The 18918-nt window shown below is 46.2% G+C and overlaps 1 protein-coding gene across 1 annotated transcript in view; it reads left to right on the top strand.

Moving 5' to 3' along the window:
* The window catches only part of jarid2b (jumonji and AT-rich interaction domain containing 2b), a 102868-nt gene that overhangs the window by 60512 nt on the left and 23438 nt on the right, over positions 1-18918 (top strand). Inside the window, exon 4 of the mRNA XM_076755182.1 lies at positions 12732-12955. Within this exon, the coding sequence (XP_076611297.1) occupies positions 12732-12955 (224 nt within the window). The remainder of the gene's footprint in view (positions 1-12731; positions 12956-18918) is intronic.

The following is an 18918-nucleotide window of genomic DNA, read 5'->3' as shown; positions in this document are numbered from 1 at the left end:
GCGAGTGATTTTTGGCAGGAAGCGGCCCCCTTTAGAAGTCTTTGAGATCAACTCTGTGTTTGCCTTCCCATGCTCCTGAGATTGGTGGAGACTGGCAGCACATCCCCTCAGACATGCCAGCTCATTGTAGCCCTCTCCTACCAGCATGACCATATTCTCCAAATGGGGTTCCCCTGCCAAAAGTGGGCCCTGCACACACACACACACACACACACACACACACACACACACAAACTTAAATTCACATCCCAGTACGGTCTCATCTCCTCTGCCATGGTTTAGTGACCTAGTTATATTCCTGCGCCTCTGTTCCTCCCCCACATTTGATTTAGGTTGAAGAGCGTGTGTGTGTATTTACCAGTAACTGAGGTGTCAAGACAGATCCCAGAACAGGCTTTTAAATGGTCTTCACCACGAAGTTGGTGCCTTGGCTAGCAGAGCAGCGCAGGTATTCTCTAGCACTGCCTGATGGAAAAGATGTCTCCGTTGTTTTGCAGCTGAACACCTTTGTGTTGCTCCCCGCAGGACGTCTTGGGTTCAGTCATGCAACATGCTGCTCTTCTCCAATAAGCTGTCACAGTGTTGGCATTCAGTCAGCATCCTGTAAAGTCATAAATGAAATGAGTAAATCATTCATTTGCATTTCCATTCAGCGCTGCTGTTCTCACAGGTGCAATCTAAACATGACTCCAGTGTGGTTTTCTGTTCTTTGAGCAGAGCGTTTTGGGGGCTTTGACTGGAACACGTAGGTACGCAGTTCTGGTTTTTAGTTTGTACATTAATAATGCGACAGTCATTTATTAGCCTCTAAATGAAAGGGGGAAAAAATCAAGAACACTTCATCTGGTGTGATTTAAGATTATTACAATCTTAGATGAAATCAGAACCAGAAAAAATGAGATCCAGAGGTACATTTCAGGCTTATTTCAGCTCATCTGATTAATGCTTGCTGGAGGTTTTCATGGCCTCGCCCCCGGCGACTCGGCTATTAGTCGAACTGTGTGTGAGTCTAAAAAACTTACAAAGCACTGTAAACGTGTGGGGTAGAGTGCGTGTGGATCAGAAGTTGAGTGGCCCTCTTCAGCAGACTTCTTCACTTCATTTCTACCTTCTCTTTCTCGTCCCTCTTTTCTTTTCCCCTCTTTTTTCTCTCTCTCTCTTCACTGAACCCCACTTTTGGCTCCCTTTGAATCTGCTCTCTCTGTTGTCTCAGCCAAGACACACACTCACACACTCAGCTGCTGCCGCTTGTTTTGTTTCGACTTAATGAATGCCAAGTGTACACACATACACACACACACACACACACACACACACACACACACACACACACTTGTCTTGTCTAGCGTAACCAATGACTCTTGTCAGTAATGCATAATCACCATTTCCATTTATGAGGGATTACATGCATGTGCGCGCAGGCCTGCATGCACACACTGCAAATATGTGTGTGTGGTTGTTGATAGAGGACCATAATGTGTCTATTGATTCACTTAAGATGGTATTGTGAGTGAGCCTATATGCAGTGTAACACCTTGCTATGCTCCTAATGCTAATGTTGTATCCATACACGGTGGAGCAGCCACACTCACAAAGAGGCGTAGACTGAAAGCTGGACGGACAGTCCGCTGAGCTTTTATCTGATCAGTTAGGACGGCATCTTTGGTTTTGCAGTCAAATGGTGGCTTTGTGCGCCTTTTTAAAATAAGCACAGAGAAATGTGGAACACGACCACAGTGTCTCCGCTCGCTCCGCTGCAGTTAAAAGCGTCCCTCTCTTTGTTTTCTCTCTCTCTCGTCTTTCTCCGCGTCTGTCAGCGACTCACCCCTGCATGTCAGCGTGTCACTCCCCAAAATCTCCCCTAAACTCTCCCCTCATTGTCGCCGCAGCTTTATGAAAGCCTTCCGCTCCGCTGAAATGGCAGGGTGAAGGAGTATTAACCATCCACCACAGTGCATAATGTCACTCAACGTGCAAACTCGCTCCCATAATCACTGTCAAATACAAGTGCTAGCGCTGTGATTGTTGCCCGGATTAACCATGTTGCAACTGGTTTGCTTGGTGCTTCTTATGGCATAATGCGGCAAAGTCTAAATGGTTCATGGGATTTACTGCACACTGTTATTTTTGTATCAGGAGCAATTGAGGCTGCCAGTCAGGAAAGTCTTTTAATAGTTTCTGTCCCTTTTTTAGCAGCAAAAGTATCTAAGATGACTCAGAATACTGCATCTGTACGTTAAAATAAGCTGATTTTGGGATGAAACCTCTCAATGAGAAGACCCATGTGTCAAGTTATGTGTTCCAGTAAAAGCCAGAAAGTATTCCTTTAAATGTAGCTGGATAAAGCCAAAGGCAAGCAGCGTATTACACCTTGCTGTGTTATTAAAGCCAGAGCTCAGATGGAGGGTGTGTGTGTGTGTGTGTGCGCGTGTGTGTGTGTGAGAAGGAAAATGTTTAAAAAGTGTAGCAGGAGGTGCTCCATTGCAGAGTGCAGAGACCCACTGGAAGGGTCAGTCTTGTCATCTCGACCGGGAGTCTTCTGTGAATTGGAAACACACCGGTGAGAGATTGATCAGTTGGGAACGGTGTGTGTGTGTGTGTGTGTGTGTGTGTGTGTGTGTGTGTGTGTGTGTGTGTGTGTGTGTGTTTAGTGCTTAGATCACCTTCCTTGTTTGTGCACACTTCAGTTTCTTTCAAATCTGTCTGCTCAGTTGTTCTAATTGCTGCACCACAGGATACCGAGATACTTAAAACTGGAGCACATGAAAACAACAGAAATAGCTGCATGTGCCAGAATAAGAAAACGAATGTTTACTCTTCAGCTCATGGACCTGGTTCATTGCATTAGCGCCCCACTGTACTCCACTTGTCCCCGGTCTTTTGTTTGAGCCTCCTGTGTCTCTCGCCCCAAGGCCTCAGGTCCACTCAGGGTCTCCGAGGGTCCACATACGGGACTCCAGCTTAATTAGACTGATTGCTAAGCACGCACAGAGCCGTCTCTGATGTTTATTGACCTAACCTGGCTGCGGTCAGCATCTCCCAGGAGTGATTTAAGGAGGACTTTTAGGTCAGAGGTCACAGGGTTTGAGTTCAGCCTCTGATGTGAAGGGGTGGGGCAAACGGCCCCGGGCAGTGGACCTTGACTGCTAACAAAGCCTGCATTGAAGTGCATTGTTTCATCTTTTTTCTTTCTGGCCATGAGCGAAAGGGAAGCCGAGCAGGAAGTGCTGTTAAATTCATTCTTTCTGGCTTCTGATTCACCGCAAATTCAAAACTTCTGGCTTCGCATGGGTGAAGCTCTATCTGTGTTTTGAAGTTTTTTCTGAAGCGTTTAGCTCAAGTGTAGTGCCACTTTTGTACATTAGCACTTTTAAGGTGACACGGGGGACAATGGCTGACTTCCATGTGACCTAATATAGCATTTATGTATTCACAGAGATACAGCTGAGCTTGATCTATTGTCAAGATGTCTTTTCTCTCCACATCTCCCTATCAGGCCATCTCCTCTCTCATTGTTTCATTCAAAAAAAAAAAAAGGGAGGGGGGGGGGGGGGTACAGGGCGAGTGAAAAGCCAAGGTTATATTTAAATATGCACACCAGCCCTGCGATATCTTTAATCTCAAATGAATTTTAGCCTTATTGTGACTGCGTGAAGCATATAGCTGTCACATCTGTTTTGGGACACACACACACACAATCACACCTCCGAATAACGTGGCCACATTTATCTTGATGTCAACACCAAACAGTTCAGCCTTAAAACCACATGCTGACAAGATATACAGAAATTCTGCTGTAAATATACCCTGCTGTCATGTTATTAAGGCCTGTTCCAGTGGACTACTGTGTCCTCATTTGTTCTCCCTGCAGCTTTGGCTCATTGACTAACAGCGGTGTTTGTGTTTGGTGTGCACATGCTCGGCCTATGTGCAACTGTGGTCCATGCAGAGGCTGTTTGCATATATGAAGGTCACAAGGTCAGTGGGTCAGAGGAAGGTGGAGTGTTCAGTTATGACTGTTTACGCTGACCACACATCATCCCCTTCAGGGTTTGTGTTGGGAAACTGGTCTGAGTGTGTCATGGTGCACTTTCAACCCTGGTCATCGCTCCCCACAGGCTAAGACGTAACATCCATAAACATCTGGAGCTCTTAACCGTGTCAAAGTAAAAGGTATACAGTGAATTCACAGTGGATTGCTTGTTAAATGCAGCATAAGAGAAGTTTGGTATCTGTGCTAAAACATAGTAGCTTTGTCTTTTTCATGCACATATTCACACATACACATGGTGCCAATTACAGTGTGATCGCTGTGCATACACACAATTTATTTTCACTCCTTTATCTGCTGATGGATTTGATCTGAACAGGCTCTCAGAAAGCACACGCAGAAATAAATATAGATGAGAGGGCAGGGGCGCAGATTAAACACATACACATTTGGTGTCGCTTAATCCCTGCGTATAAACATTTATACTCTTAGGTACATAAACATGTACATTCATGTTGCCCTCATCAGGACAAAATGGACTCAAGCAAACATGCCCACACGCACATGCGCGGGCGCACACACACACACACACACACACACACACACACACACACACACACACACACACACACACACACACACACACACTCTCTCCCTCTCTCTCTCACAGAGCCAGCTGCAGTGAGGTAGTCTTTTATCAGCACCATGTGGGCCATCTGGAGCCAATTAATACAGCCCCTAAGGTACAGACTCTGGATCAGCACTCTTCTCCTCACACAATAACCTTTACCATGGGAGGGAACGCAAAGTCTGACTCGAGCCCCGGCTCTTGCCAACATCGATCAAGGCTTTGGACACACGGCGGATAAGCTCAGGACTCGGCTTGCGACATGTCTTGAGGATTTCTTATGCTGCTATGGATGCATTTACTGAATTCCTGAAATAAGTATATAGTTACTCAAACATATTTGTTTTTGTTGTGTCTGGTGTTTTGCAATTAAGATGAACAATTATTTCCCAATTAATGCTACGTTTTTGGCACCGTCTGCGCCTGCTTGTACCCACAGATCTTGGCAGTGTGAAGAGTGCAGAGTGCTTTAAAAGTCAGAGGCTGACACATTCGCACAAATCAACACAGGGACTACTAGCTCCCGTTCCACACGCCAGCCTTATCCAAGCATCGGGTTACAGCGTGACAGCAAAGGTCTGAAACCAAACCGCCGCTGCCACACGTAACAGCTGAGGCTCCCATGTGGAGGCACGCAGTGTGCAGTGTGACCTCTTGTGACCTCAGGGCCGCAGATAGACTCCATGCTAAATGCCCTCTGACGTGAAGGTGCTCGGTCATCCAGCGTGTCGTTCTGTCCCCCGATTCATTCAGCTTTGATGCTATATTTGGTAGGAAAAAAGGGAAATTTCAGGCAGCAGCAGAATATTGATATCTGGTGTTGATTACTTGTTTCAAGCTAGATTTCACCCATTAAGCAATTAAAGCCGCGTCATCAATAACATGCTGTTAAGTTCGAGTCTCCGCAGTGTTTGCATCACTTTGTCCCCTCCGCTGCTCTGAATTATGTATTGCTTGTTCTTGTACACGTTGGGCTCCATTAGTGAATATTTGATGTATTTAAAGAATTGAAAGACGCTGATATGCTGAGCCAACAGCTTATTCAATAAATCAAACGTGCACGAGAGACTGCTTTTTCAACGATCACTCCCGCCTAATTGGCATTTAAAGCATTTTTTCCTTTGCATCTATTATAAGTGTTTTCTGCACAAATGAGTTGATCTGCAGTTTAATAAATCAGCTGGTGTCAGCTCTGTACACACACACACACACACACACACGCGCGCGTATGCTTAGTCATCTCGTTCCTTGTTCTGTGCACCCTGCTGATGTGCTTTGGCTGACAGTAAACTGGTATAAGGAGCCAGTTGGAGGTTGGCGGTTCTCCTTCTCCTACACTGAGGATTATTGAGTTATTGACTGAGTGCGAAGGAGAAAATTCAGTTTTTGCTGGCTTCCCTCCACCAGGAGAGGTCAGAGACGAGGGTCTGATCAACATCCCTGCTAGAAGCTAACATTTTCCTGCAGGACAGGAAAAAGTGTAAACAGTTTTCATATATAAATATGGAGTTCACAGTTCACAGTTTTCATATATAAATATGGAGTTCTAATATGAATAAACTCTAGTTTCTTCATTTTGAGCAGAGTGCTAGCCGTTCTGTTGTCTTTTGTTCATTCTCCGTCTGCTCTGGTTGCTGGTTGGATGCAGCCGCCTGACCAGCGCGTGAAGGACAGTGGAGTCAGATTCAGTGAAGACAGCGTTGCAAAGCAGAGCAAAGGACAAAAATACAACATTAGATGCCATGTTTGGTTCATATTCAGCTGAGGCAGGCATGGTGTGAATCATGCCACGTACTGTATTAGACGTGTAGACTCTGGCCCTCTGAAAAAAGCCTTTTGGAGCATTTCTTGGACTTTGGGTGCTGATACTGGCCAAATGGTGCCAATACAAAACTGTGCAGTAGTGCAGAAAGTAATCAAAGAAAAGGATGGCGAGAACGTCAAATCACAACCCAGCACAGGAAAGTAATGGGACGGGAGTCAATCATCGGGATGGGGGTGGGACAGGAGTGAAAATCCACTCCCCTGTCACCCTCTAATCCCTGGACCTCTCAGGAAGTGCAGCATTGCTCAGAGACACTTCAGCAGGGTGGATGCTTGCCAACGCCCTCGAAACATAAATCGAGATGACCACATTGAGGAGTCTTGCCATCACAGCAGTTCCCATGGAAACGGCCATCACTGGAAGGGTGTTGATAAGATGGAGACAGAAGAGGAGAGCTAGAAGTCTTTGATTGACAGGGACCGCGTGCGTGTGTGGGATCCATGTCTGGCTCCGGCTGAGTGAGACACGTTCAGCTCGCTGCAGCTCGTCTTCCTCTCTGTCCCAGGCCCTCCGTCCCTTCATCGCCGCCTCCTTCCCATTTTTCATCTTACTTCATTTTATGTGTTAGAGGGAAATCACAAATGGCCCTTTATGCTCTCCCTTTCTTCTCCCTCCTTTTGGTCTCGTTCCCCAGGATCGCTGGCTGACAGGATCGTCAAAATTCTCTCACTCCGTCTCTCTCAGAGATAATCAATGCCCCAGCAGCTACGGTGCCACGTGTAATATTAGACATTAGAGCAGCCCTTTGAAGGGTAGATGGCTGGGGGGGTAGCAGGAAACGATGGAGGGAGGAAGGGATGGATGAAAGGTGGATTAGGACGGGATGAATGGGGACATCCTGCTGTAATCTCTTTGCTTTTTCTCCCTCTGTTGGGTCTCTCTTTCCTCTTTTCCCTCCCCGCGCCTCTCCAGCTCTCCTCTCATTTGCCTTCAATCAGAGCAATCAGGCTAATTTCAATTTACGTAAGCCTCACTTACCTGCTATGGCACTGCACCAGTATTCTATAGTTCAGCACGAATGGGAACATAGTGTACCCTGACACACACACACACACACACACACACACACGCACACACACACACACACAAACACAGGCAGCCCTCCTCTGGGCAGACAGAGGGTTAAATCAGAGGCTCATGTTACCCCTCAGCCTTCTGTGCAGTGGCAGCATTTACAAAAACAGTCATGGTGATGCAAATTGTTCCCATGCTGATTTCTCAATATTTACCTGGTCTGTGGGACTGTGTGTGTGTGTGTGTGTGTGTGTGTGTGTGTGTGTGTGTGTGTGTGTGTGTGTGCGTGTGTGTCAGCCATACTCAAGCCTCTCTCAGGCATGCTTGATTGTCTCCTCATACAAGTAAAGAGATGTGGCTCAGCATCGACGTATTGGCAAAACTTTGGGGACGAGGCTTCAGCTCAGAGGCCTCTGGAGGAATTTGTTAACTGCGTGCTGCTATCATTGTTCTCCATGCTCTGATTTTCTGACACCCTTAATCGTGATAATAACAGTAATTCTCTTTCACCACCTGAACTCTATTTCACTGTCTGTCATCTTTAAAAGAATCAGCTACCGAAGTTGTCGTATCCACAGAGGAAGGTGATTCGGTTTTATTTATCCGTTCCCTCTGCCTTTGGATTCACTGCCAAAGCGGCGTTATCACATCATCAGCGCAGCGGGTCTGTTTTTATTACCTTTTTATTAGACCGTCTTTGCTTTTAGCATGCCAATAAAGAAAGAAGATGACAACTGATAACGCACAGAGAAATGTACATAAATAGAAATTTAGTCCAATTACCAGAGATTACTTTTAACCACAAATGTATTTTCAGTGACTTTGGGAAAACCCCCCCAGCGCATCTCCCATGTTAGTTAATAGGTAACAGATAACAGAGGATCGTCCCAGGAAAACCCGAGGCTTGTCTGAAGAGACTCTGGCTGACTGTCTAGACAGGATGTAGTAAGCACTTAGCTTTATTAGCTCATCTGTCTCTGTCCCCATTCTTTTGCACAGTTGCTTGTGCTTTACCTCTGTTGTCATACTGCCTGTTTTTTCTTTGTGTGTGTGTGTGTAAATCTCTCTTTTTAAGCAGTTAAATAGAGTCCTATTCATCTGAGGCTGGTGCAATAAAACTATCCAGGGTTTAGCTTACCAAAGAGGCTTTTATGGAGAGCTCTCAGTCTCTCCCGTGCTTACTGTTTAGAAAGTGTTCGTAGCAGAGCTTAGTCTGCGCCGCTCCCTCCTCTCAGATATTGAATTGAAGGTGATTGAATTTATTGGATGGCAGGAGAGGTTTGGGTGCCTGCACGATTGAACCGTTAGCATAGCAACAGCTACACAAGCATGCATACCTACAGGTGCTCACACACGGCCGTGCTCAAGTCTATGCAAGAGCAGTTTTGTTAATATGAAATTACTGTAGATATGAAGGTGAAGTAAGGAGAAAGAGTGTGGGGTTTTCTGTGTGTGTGTGTGTGTGTGTGTGTGTGTGTGTGTGTGTGTTTAACAAACAGTCCCCTCAAGGTCTGTTAAAGCCTACAGGCACACATGTACTCATACAGCATACTTGACACTGCAAGCTTTTCTGTCTTCAAATTCTGAACTGAAAGAAGGATGTGAGTAAGACGGGTCTTAGAGAGGAAAGACCATGGATGAACAACAAAGAACGCACTTGAACATGAAAGAGAGGCTGGCCCGACGGTGAGAGTGAGTGAAAAGGAAAATAAATGCTTTTAGAGGCATCTCCATAAACAGTTTTTGAAGTTTTACTGCCATAAAACAGAGTTCAGTGCTCGCAGCCAAGGCAGCGGCTCCAGGAGTGATTCCACAGGTAGCGATGCAGCAGACGGGCTGCGGAGTAAAACTGAAGCTTTGCGCTGAAGTGTTCTGTAGGAAATCTCGTAAAAGTCCTTTGATATCTTGACTGCACAATAAATTAAACTTGGGTTAAATCCCAGTGAAACCTTCATTGTAACTACAGTGTAAAGTCCCTTTTGTCTTTTTTTTATTGTAATATGACTGAAGTTTTAAATCTAAGTGTATGCTCATGTGCAAGATAGACTATGTGTGTGTGTGTGTGTGTGTGTGTGTGTGTGTGTGTGTGTGTGTGTGTGTGTGTGTGTGTGCTGAAATTGATATAGTGGCGTGTTTGTGGTTAAAGACACCGAACGACTGATGTCTGTCATATCTCTGCGTAAACTGCGTCCTCCCTCCTCTCTCTTCCTCTCGCGCTCTGCGTCTCACCCAGCCTTGCAGTCACGCTCACCTCCCTGCTTCCAGCCTCTGCACATCACCCTCCCACGGGCCGTTCCTCCCCTCTCTCCATCACTTCATCCCTCTCCAATCCTCTCTCTGTCTGCACGCCCCACGCTCTCCATCCCTGGTGGTCACAGGCGAAGTTTTATTATGCCGTGCGTGCAGACTGAGAAGGTAAATGTTTCATGAGGCTAGACTTGATGTTGGGCAGGTATACGTGTGTTTGTGCTTTTTTGCATGTGGGTGTGGAAGTGTTTGCTTCTGTGCACATGTTGAATCCCTCCAGTCAGGCGACAGCAGAAGGCCAGCCTAGCGGGTACAATGCGTGAAACAAAGAGGACTGTGCTTTTACCTCTCACTTGTCTCATCTTTGGCCTTGTCTCTCCCGTCCCTTCCCTGTACCAACATGCCCTTCGTCTATACCAGTTGACAACCTCAGCAAAAAACCCACTTCTCTCTGCATCTCTTCTTTCTTTCTCTTTTCCGTTCTTTGGTCGTATCCCAGCTCTTTCACGGTCTTGCTGCCTTCTTGCCCTCAATCTTATTTTTGCAAGTAAATCACAGCCTTGTGTGAAGTGACACCTGTCCCCATTGTGTTGTTTGCCGAGTGAATCGCCCCGCTCTTTGTTCTGTAATACCAGGGGAAAACGGCACCTCCCGTACGCACCTAGCTTTTACATGAATGTTGAAATAAGGCAGCACTGTAACACCTTGTATTCAGTAATATTAGTGATTAAACCTGTCACTGCCGCGCTCGTCTGGAGACTAAAAGCCTTAAATGATGAGCGCGGTGGACGTTTTGGGATGACCACTTTTGTGTATAATTGAATTCCGGCTTTCCAAAATGCAGAGCTGATCACGGTCGTAAGCTTTTTGTTTACTGAGTGTTTTGATTGTAAACAAACTCGGCTCCGTTTCCTCACACCTTGCGGCCAAATGCAGCGCTTTGCCAATGTGCGTGCAATCATCTCCCAATTTCTCACATATTGAGCTTACACCCATGTCGCGGCAGGAAATTGACACGTTTTGACACCGCGCTGTTCCCTGATTGAAGTGTAATCGGAACTGTGCACCTTTTCAGTGCACCAAATGCATTGTGGGAGCTCTCCAGACATGATCCTATCTTCCCTTACTTCAATCCGGTCCGCGGCAAATTGACAAATAATACCAGGATATCACATTGCTTCTATCACTGCTCTTCAACATTTCTAGCGTAGCTCTCTCGCTCTCTCTCTCTCTCTCTCTCTCACACACACACACACACACACACACACACACACACACACACACACACACACACACACACACACACACACACAGCTGCACTAATCGATTGAGGCCACTTGCCGGTTCATGTGGCCCCTGACAGTCTAGGACTTATATTGTTTGTGTCCATGTGTGGGTGCATGCGCCTACATGTTAAGTGTGTGTGAGAGTGAGTGTCCACACCCAGGTGTGTGTGTGTGTGTGTGTGTGTGTGTGTGTGTGTGTGTGTGTGTGTGTGTGTGTTGTGTATGAGGGAGGTGGTGTGACAGGTAAGTCCATCGCTTTCCCTCAGACAGACATGGCTTCTTTAATATTCTGCTCCTTCCCTCGCCTCCGCCGACACACACAGTGAAATAAAGAGAGAAAAGAGACACGCAGAGAGAAAAATGAGAGAGACATATCAAAGGTTTTGTGCACCTCATCGGAAAGTAAGCACAAGGTAGAGGGGGAAGGAGAAAGAGTGGAAAATAAAATGGTGGAAAGTGAGAAAGAGACGTAAGTGAAAGAGAAAAACTGGTCAAAGATGGAGAGATGAAGAAATAAGTTTCTTCCGCTCTTGCAGACGGTTCCTGTTTGTTTGTTTATTACGAGCTGCCACCGCTGGTTCTGCTTTATGGACAGCTCAATTATATTTCACTCGGTGCTCAACAGGAATAAAAGAGGAACTTACTGCATGTATTTGTATCCGCAGATACACACACGTCGTTGTTTTGTTGTAATTTACACACAATGAAATACGCCCAAACACTGTGAACACTGAATGACCATGTCAGCCAGTGAGTGCGTGGGCGCCTGCAAGTGATCATGATGGGCTCACACACATGCTCGCACGCACGCATGCACGCACACACACACACACACACACACACAAAGGTGATCAATTCTTCACTACAGGATAATTGTCTCAGTAATCCACCCCACAGTGAGATGATGGCCACAGTAATAAAGATGAGAGAGTGTGTGTGTGTGTGTGTGTGTGTGTGTGTGTGTGTGTGTGTGTGTGTGTGTAAAATGTGTTATTTTAATCAGCTGCAGACTGCTTTGTCTTTTGCTGAGACGTATTGTGGTGATACCAGCTCCACACACCTCATACAGCAGGTACCATTCCTGTGCAGTAACTACACACTCCTGCAAGTGTTTTTTCCCTAATGTATAATTGTATTTGATTGTTTGAAATCAATGTGATATATCTGACTAAGTCCTCTATTGCTTGGGGCGTAAAATCTGATAAAAAAGTATTAACTTACCTATTATCTTAGGCTAAGTCCACACTAATGTGTGTTCATTTTAAATCAGTGGTTTAAAATGAACAGACGAGCATTTTAGCACTGTATCAGAAATCACCCCGTCCAGACACACCTGAAGAGGCCTGTGACATGACCACATACACTGGGCACACACGCAGGCATTAGTAGTATAATAAAATGCAGACTTTAATCACACAACAGCTGCTAGCATAGACAACAAGGTCGGCAACAGCTGTAATTTGTTATCCATGTTGAATTAACTGCTGGTAGGCTGATGCTGATTTCTTCTAGAAAAGGCTCACGTGATAGGAGCGTGATGATGACACTGATAAGACCCTAATGCAAAAGGTATTCTTTTGAAAACGAAAATGTACGAATGTGAATGTAGCCTGAAGTGGTCGTGGCAGCCTCCTTCTTGTGGCGGCCCACCGCTGTTGAGTAAACACCAGCGTGCTCGGCAGTAGTTCAATAATACATATCATTAACTCACTCCCTGCTTCCCTCTTCTCTGCCTCTCAGACCTCGGCTCCAGGCCCAGAGGAAGTTTGCCCAGTCGCAGCCTAACTCGCCCAGCACTACGCCCGTCAAAGTGGCCGAGCCGGGCAGCCTGAACACTGGCCTGGTCACCGTGCCCTCCGCATCCCTCTCAACCCTCGCCTCTTCGTCCCTGTCCTCTTCCATTCAGGACCTGTCCAGACGCAAGCCCAAGACGGAGGACTTCCTCACCTTCCTCTGCCTCAGAGGTAAGACGCAGCAGATGGAGACATAATTACATGCTCACCTGCAGCCAGTGTGGGACGTGGAGGGATGTTGTCAGACAAGGAAGCTGCAGATATGTCAGATGATACACAGGCTGGGGCTGGACAGCATTCGGCTACTGTTTGGCTGCCTCTAAATAAGCCTGCACTATGTAAGCTTGTGAGCACATCCAGTAACTGCAATCAAGCATTTCCATGACCTGTCATACAATCCATGCAGCCTGAAACCCGGAAATCCCGAGCTGTGGTTAAACACTTTGCTCTGCTCTTTATTAAAGACGCACACGCGCACATAAAGAGGCATACAGTTCAAGTACATTTTGTGAAGTCGAGTTTTGATCACCCGTCAGCCACACGCACACATACTACAAATACCTGTGTACTTGCCCGAGGCTAAGATTATCCTGCATTTCATCAGCTTACACATCTCTCCCTTCCTACCTTTCAACAACTATCTGTCTCTTTAACACCTTGCCCATCACCCTCCACCGCGGCAGCTGCTGTGCGTGCATGTCGTTCTCACACAGTCACACACACCCTCACACTACAAACACTACACAGGTTCATTGACACTATGTCGCACCTTCGATGTCAAATGAACTGTAAAAGCCATGGCGGAGTAATTAGAGCGTTGCAGTTGTGTGTGTGTGTTTGCAGCTCTCTCATGCTACAAACAGCAGCATTGTTTATTGGAAGTGTCTTAACAGGGAAAACTATTTGGGATGAATGCAGGCACTGAGATACTATCACACACCCTTATAAACTGTAGCTCAAATTAGCCGCGACCCCCCTCGACACTCACAGTAACTAAACAAGTCCTCGTCTCTTTTCCTGCGGAGTTAATGAAGGATTCATGTTACTTATAATCTGCACGCTGCTGGCCAGCACAGAGAGAACGCTAGTCCGCTGCCAGGACACTGCAAAAAGTTTCTGCCGCAGCTCTAAAGTTCTGCTTACCCTCAAGACCCAAACCCATGAGTCTGCTTTCAAAATCTGCTCTGACTGACATTGATGCAACATCCGCTGCTCAATAAGAAACCATGAGGGTTAATGTCTTAACTTACATGTAGCAGGCACCGTATGCTTACATTTAAATATATCAAAATAGAATAAAAATTGAATTTTGCATAAAGAAATATAGATTTTTTTTGCGCCAAGTGTTTCCCTGGGCAGGTTTCACCCTGTGATATTACACATATCTGTTGTTGATTAGACCAGTAGCAGTCTCTCACACATGTCCTGTGTGTATTCAGACTCATAGATAAGATGCAAGGAAGCACAACGACCCTTGTTCCCATTAATAAATCATAAGCTTTACCTTCCGTCTCGAGTCATCCTTTTTCTTATGACATACGAAAGGAGAGGGAGGGACACATTCAAGGCCTGAATACTAATAAAAAAAGAAGTTTGCAGCCGTTTTCTCAAACAACCTTGTCCGTGCATGACTTTTGTCCGCTATCTTAATTTTCCCCTCGGTTAAATATCCCACTCACCTTTTTCTTAAACGTGTCCTCACGACCAGAATTAACTCATTTGGAAGACAAAAAACCCCCCTCGCTTCAGATTAATTTACACTTATCGTTATTAACCTCTGCCCATCTTACAAAGTAGGCTAAAGCCTCAGGAGAGGCAAATTTAGATTTGAGCCTGTTGGGACGTGGCGGCTATACGTTGCTATTCTGGCGAGAATACTCCCATTATGGAATGTCATTTTAACCTTTCAGGGGCTCATTCAAGAACGTATAATTGGAGGTTGCTAAAACTGACTGAAGCTTTCGGTGAGAGGCGCTTTGATTTGCATATATAGGCCATGATGTTACATAGGCTAATGATATAATGTCCCATACACTTTGAAGTTGAGATTATTCTGGGCTCTGGGTGCTAAGCTAACCCCTCCCTTACATGTGGAGTGGTAGACTAATGAGGTGTAGGTGGCTGGTCCTGACTCAGTTTTGCTGCTTTCTCTCTTTATAATTAAGGTTAGGAATGGTGCTTTGCAAGATCATTTCTAGTCTGTGTGTGTGTGTGTGTGTGTGTGTGTGTGTGTATGTGTGTGTATGTGTGTGTATGTGTGTGTATGTGTGTGTGTGCAAGGTCTGCTGTACTCTACTGCGCTACCAAGGCTAATTTTAGAGCTAGGCTGCTAAGCTAACGATTGACTGGTTTTCCACTGGGCTTTTTCCACTCTGCCGCTCCCTGCTTTACCACCGTATTTATAGACCAAGTTTAGCTCTGTGTGTGTGTGTGTGTGTGTGTGTGTGTGTGTGTGTGTGTGTGTCTACAATCCATGCTGCGAGGATGACATTTTCCCGTGCAGGGCTTCTTCTGCTCTGTTTTTCCCCTTGGCCTCTCAGATGACCCATATGCAGGGACCCTTACCAAGAAAGGGACATGGGAGAATGTCAGCAGAGCCCTTGAGGTTGTGTGTCTCTGAGTGTGCTTGTTCAAGCGTGTGCGTGAGTGCAAATCCATGCTCACCACTGATGTTGCCTGCTTATCTGCAGTGTGCCCTGCCATTGTGTGTGTGTGCGCGCAGCATCCAGGGCCGATGACGACACACACAGCCCACGAGGACAACCGTGTTAGCCTGGTTAATCTTTTCAAAGGGACCCAGGTCTTTGATATCGTCTGAAACCCCCAGTCCCCTTTAAGATTCTGATATGTGTCTCTGGTGGTCTGACCACCGCACACATTAGGCTGCTTCATGTCTGCCACCAAAACGCCTCTGACAGGATCCCAGCTGTATTATGGAAATCTCAAAACCACAATTCTCCTTAATTCTCTTTCTTTTCAATTTGATTTTGACTCATTTCAAGTTCTAAGGATGGCGTTTAGCGACATTTCTACCCCTAAAACCCCATCAGTGGAGATTTCTGGGATTCAGCCCAGGTCAAACGTTCACAAAGTGTAAACACACACCCACACACACACCCCGGCTGCAGTGTTTGCTTTTCTTATCTGGCAAACATTACACATCCACCCAAAAGGCTTCCATCTATCACTCATTCTGACAGCTACATAAAAGCAGTTAAAACATGAAAGATTTGAAGTTAGCAGCAAAAAAAAAAAAAAAAAAAAAAAAATGTTGTGAAAGCAGGACTCTTGTGTCACTCCTCATTGTGAAATCACAACTCAGCTTTCCATCACTCTGCTCGTTACTCACCTACCTTTGCATGAATGCCGGAGTTTGTAATTGGCGACCTCTTATTCTTCAGGGATTTTTGTTCCCACTGCTGCTGCTGCTGGTGGTGTTGCTGCATCCAAGGAAAAGTTATTTTTAATTCCTCCGGCGGGGGGGAGAAGGCAGGGGTGCCCGATTATTCTGATGCAACGTGGGAGTAACTCGGACAGAGGAGTGAAAAAGCAAGATTTGTGTCTACTGTATAGAAGGATGCACACCATGCATGCTCACCACCCACACTGTCTCGGGCCTATATTCTGTATTTATCTCACCGCTCATCTCCTGCAAACACACACAAACACTCACCCTCACACACAAGCCGAGCGCTCAGTCCTTGCCTGTGTTCTCAGAATGGTGTTTATGTGTGGTCCAGGCCTGTAGTTGGGCTGTTTATATCCATGGAGAAAGCCATTTGGGTGGTAGCCAGACAGTCTGCCTCTGGCTCTGTCTGCCTCTGGTAACCTAGAGGGTGTCGTGCTGCTGTTGGCAGGGAGGGGGCAGCACTGAGAGGAGCAGAGTAAAGCGTAGATACACACTGAAGCACTCCTCGTTGGTCTGCTTCAGGTTTTCTAAATCATCCAAGGGCTTCATTTCAAATTGAGATGCCTACTATTTAAGTCAATGGCTCAGACTTCCAGGAATGACTGCTGTGTAAGCATTCATCTTAAAAATATTCAACAATAAGCATGAAGGAGTTGTTTTGTGCATTTATTTAGGCGCAAGTGCACACACATACACATGCATACAGTATGCACATTGACACAGATAAGGCCAGATAAGGGAGTAAATGAATAGCTGTCTGCACACACACAATCCTGGAAATGTGGCTCTTGCATAAGACTCATTTCCAGGAGTGTGTGCATGTGCCTGCGTGTCAGTGTGTATGTGCACCACTGCTGTGTTTACTTCGTTGCCCTCTGGGCCCTCGTCCGTGCCCGCCAGCCCCAGCGTGCGGTGCCTCTCTCTCAGGTTCAGCGAGGCCAGGTTCTCTGCTCTGCTTACATAACCCCCCAGCCCTGACCCAGTGAACCTAAGACCTCAGATGCTGAGTACGTGATTACACATGTGAGACAAGTTTGGACTTTTCACATCTGGTTTTTAAGACAAGATGGCCAATCCCGGGAACGGCGCTTTGGACCTCTGCCTTTGTACCTCGATTGCTGGATTTTTGTCTGATGGTATTTTTATTGTCTGAGAGTCTCGCTTAACGAGAAGCACACTTTCTCTCCCGGGATTCAAGTCCAACAGCTATTCTTGTGTCTCTCTCAAGTGCTGTTGCGACAACTGGATTTCCCGCTGGGATGAGGTACTTTTCTCTCTCCATAATGTATGATTGCTGTTCGATTAAAGCCTGCAAAGCGTCTGAGTTGAGTTGTGACTTTCTTGTCGCTCGCGATGCTGTGCAGAAATTGCACGCGCAACGCCGACTTGTCCCACGCTCTCCTCCAAGAGCGCAGCCACTGTTTGTGGGGTTAATGGTTTTGCTGACATCAAGGAATGTCGATTGGAGACGTAATCCCTAATCCTCTCTCAGTCTCTCTCTCTGTTTCTCCCCTAGTGACTGATGAACAGTTTTGGCGGAGCTCAGCTGTAGGAGATAACGTTTCCTCGCCACTAGATTTGTCTCCCTCTCCGAGCTTCCCTTTAAAAACAGCGCTCGTGCTCCTTGTGCGCACATTTGCCCTAAGTCAGCACGTCCACATGTCCCCACGGCAGCTAAAAACCCTCCTGATTGACTATTTAAATAGTCCTCATTGTTTCAGTTCCAGTTAAGGGGACAAAAGAAGGGTAGCCAGAGAAAGGAGGGTTTGTAATTATGCCCCCCTCTCACCACCACCACCACCACCCAAGATCCCTGTTAAAAATGACAATCCTAATAGACTCTTTCAGACCTAATTATGATTTGTCTGCGGTCGGAATGAGGTGGATGAAAAGCCGATGTAATTGGGGGATTGGGCTCAAACCCTGTTGGAGGTCTCTGAGACGGACTGAGTAGTATTTTTTTTTTTTTTTTCATCAAGTGTGTGTGTGTTTTCTGGGAGCTGATGGATTCAGGGTCTCTGGTATTGCAGCCACTCCCACAGTGGTCAATACTGGGCCGCTCCGTCTGTTTGGTAGGCTGGCTCTGCGCGTCCCTCTTCCTTTGTCTCCTCTCTCCCTTCTCTCCAATTCCTAGACAGTCTTATTTTGGGGATCTTGAATATATTAGAGGATACAGATGTGCTGTTTTTACATCTGTTTTTGTCTCTGATCGCTGCTCCTTGTTTTCTGCCACGCTCCTTCTTTCTGCAGCTGAAAAAAAAAGAAAGTCTGTCTGTGTGCTCTTTTCTTTCTCGCCTTCACAGTCTGCTCCATCGCTCTTCCTCTTGTCAGCTTCTGCTTCGTATGAACAATTGTTGATATGGGGAACATGCATTTATTCAAAACCTGAACCTTATCCTGTGTAAATAGTTCCCAGAAGGACAGAAGCACTGTAAAGTTACACACACACACACACTTCCTCTACTCTATTTGAACATTTTTCACTTGTTCGCTGCGCCCCCAAACAAAAACACACTCCTACCCCCATTCTGCCCCCCCCCAATGCCCCTGTGGTCTGTTTGCCATTGGCACTCTGACCCCTGTTCAGGGCAGTAAATTACAGCCATTTAACTAATGAAGCAAGTCATTAGAAGCTGATTGGGCCAGTGTGTGCGCGGCCTCGGTGTGTTTGTTTGGTCTAAGAGACGAGCCTTTGCTCTGTCGCCAAGATAAATGAGGTGTGTGT

The sequence above is a fragment of the Chaetodon auriga genome, chromosome 17 (genome assembly GCF_051107435.1).
Source record: "Chaetodon auriga isolate fChaAug3 chromosome 17, fChaAug3.hap1, whole genome shotgun sequence".
Lineage (NCBI taxonomy): Eukaryota > Metazoa > Chordata > Actinopteri > Chaetodontiformes > Chaetodontidae > Chaetodon > Chaetodon auriga.
Note: the sequence above shows the minus strand (reverse complement) of the source record. Positions and strands in the feature narration are given on the sequence as shown.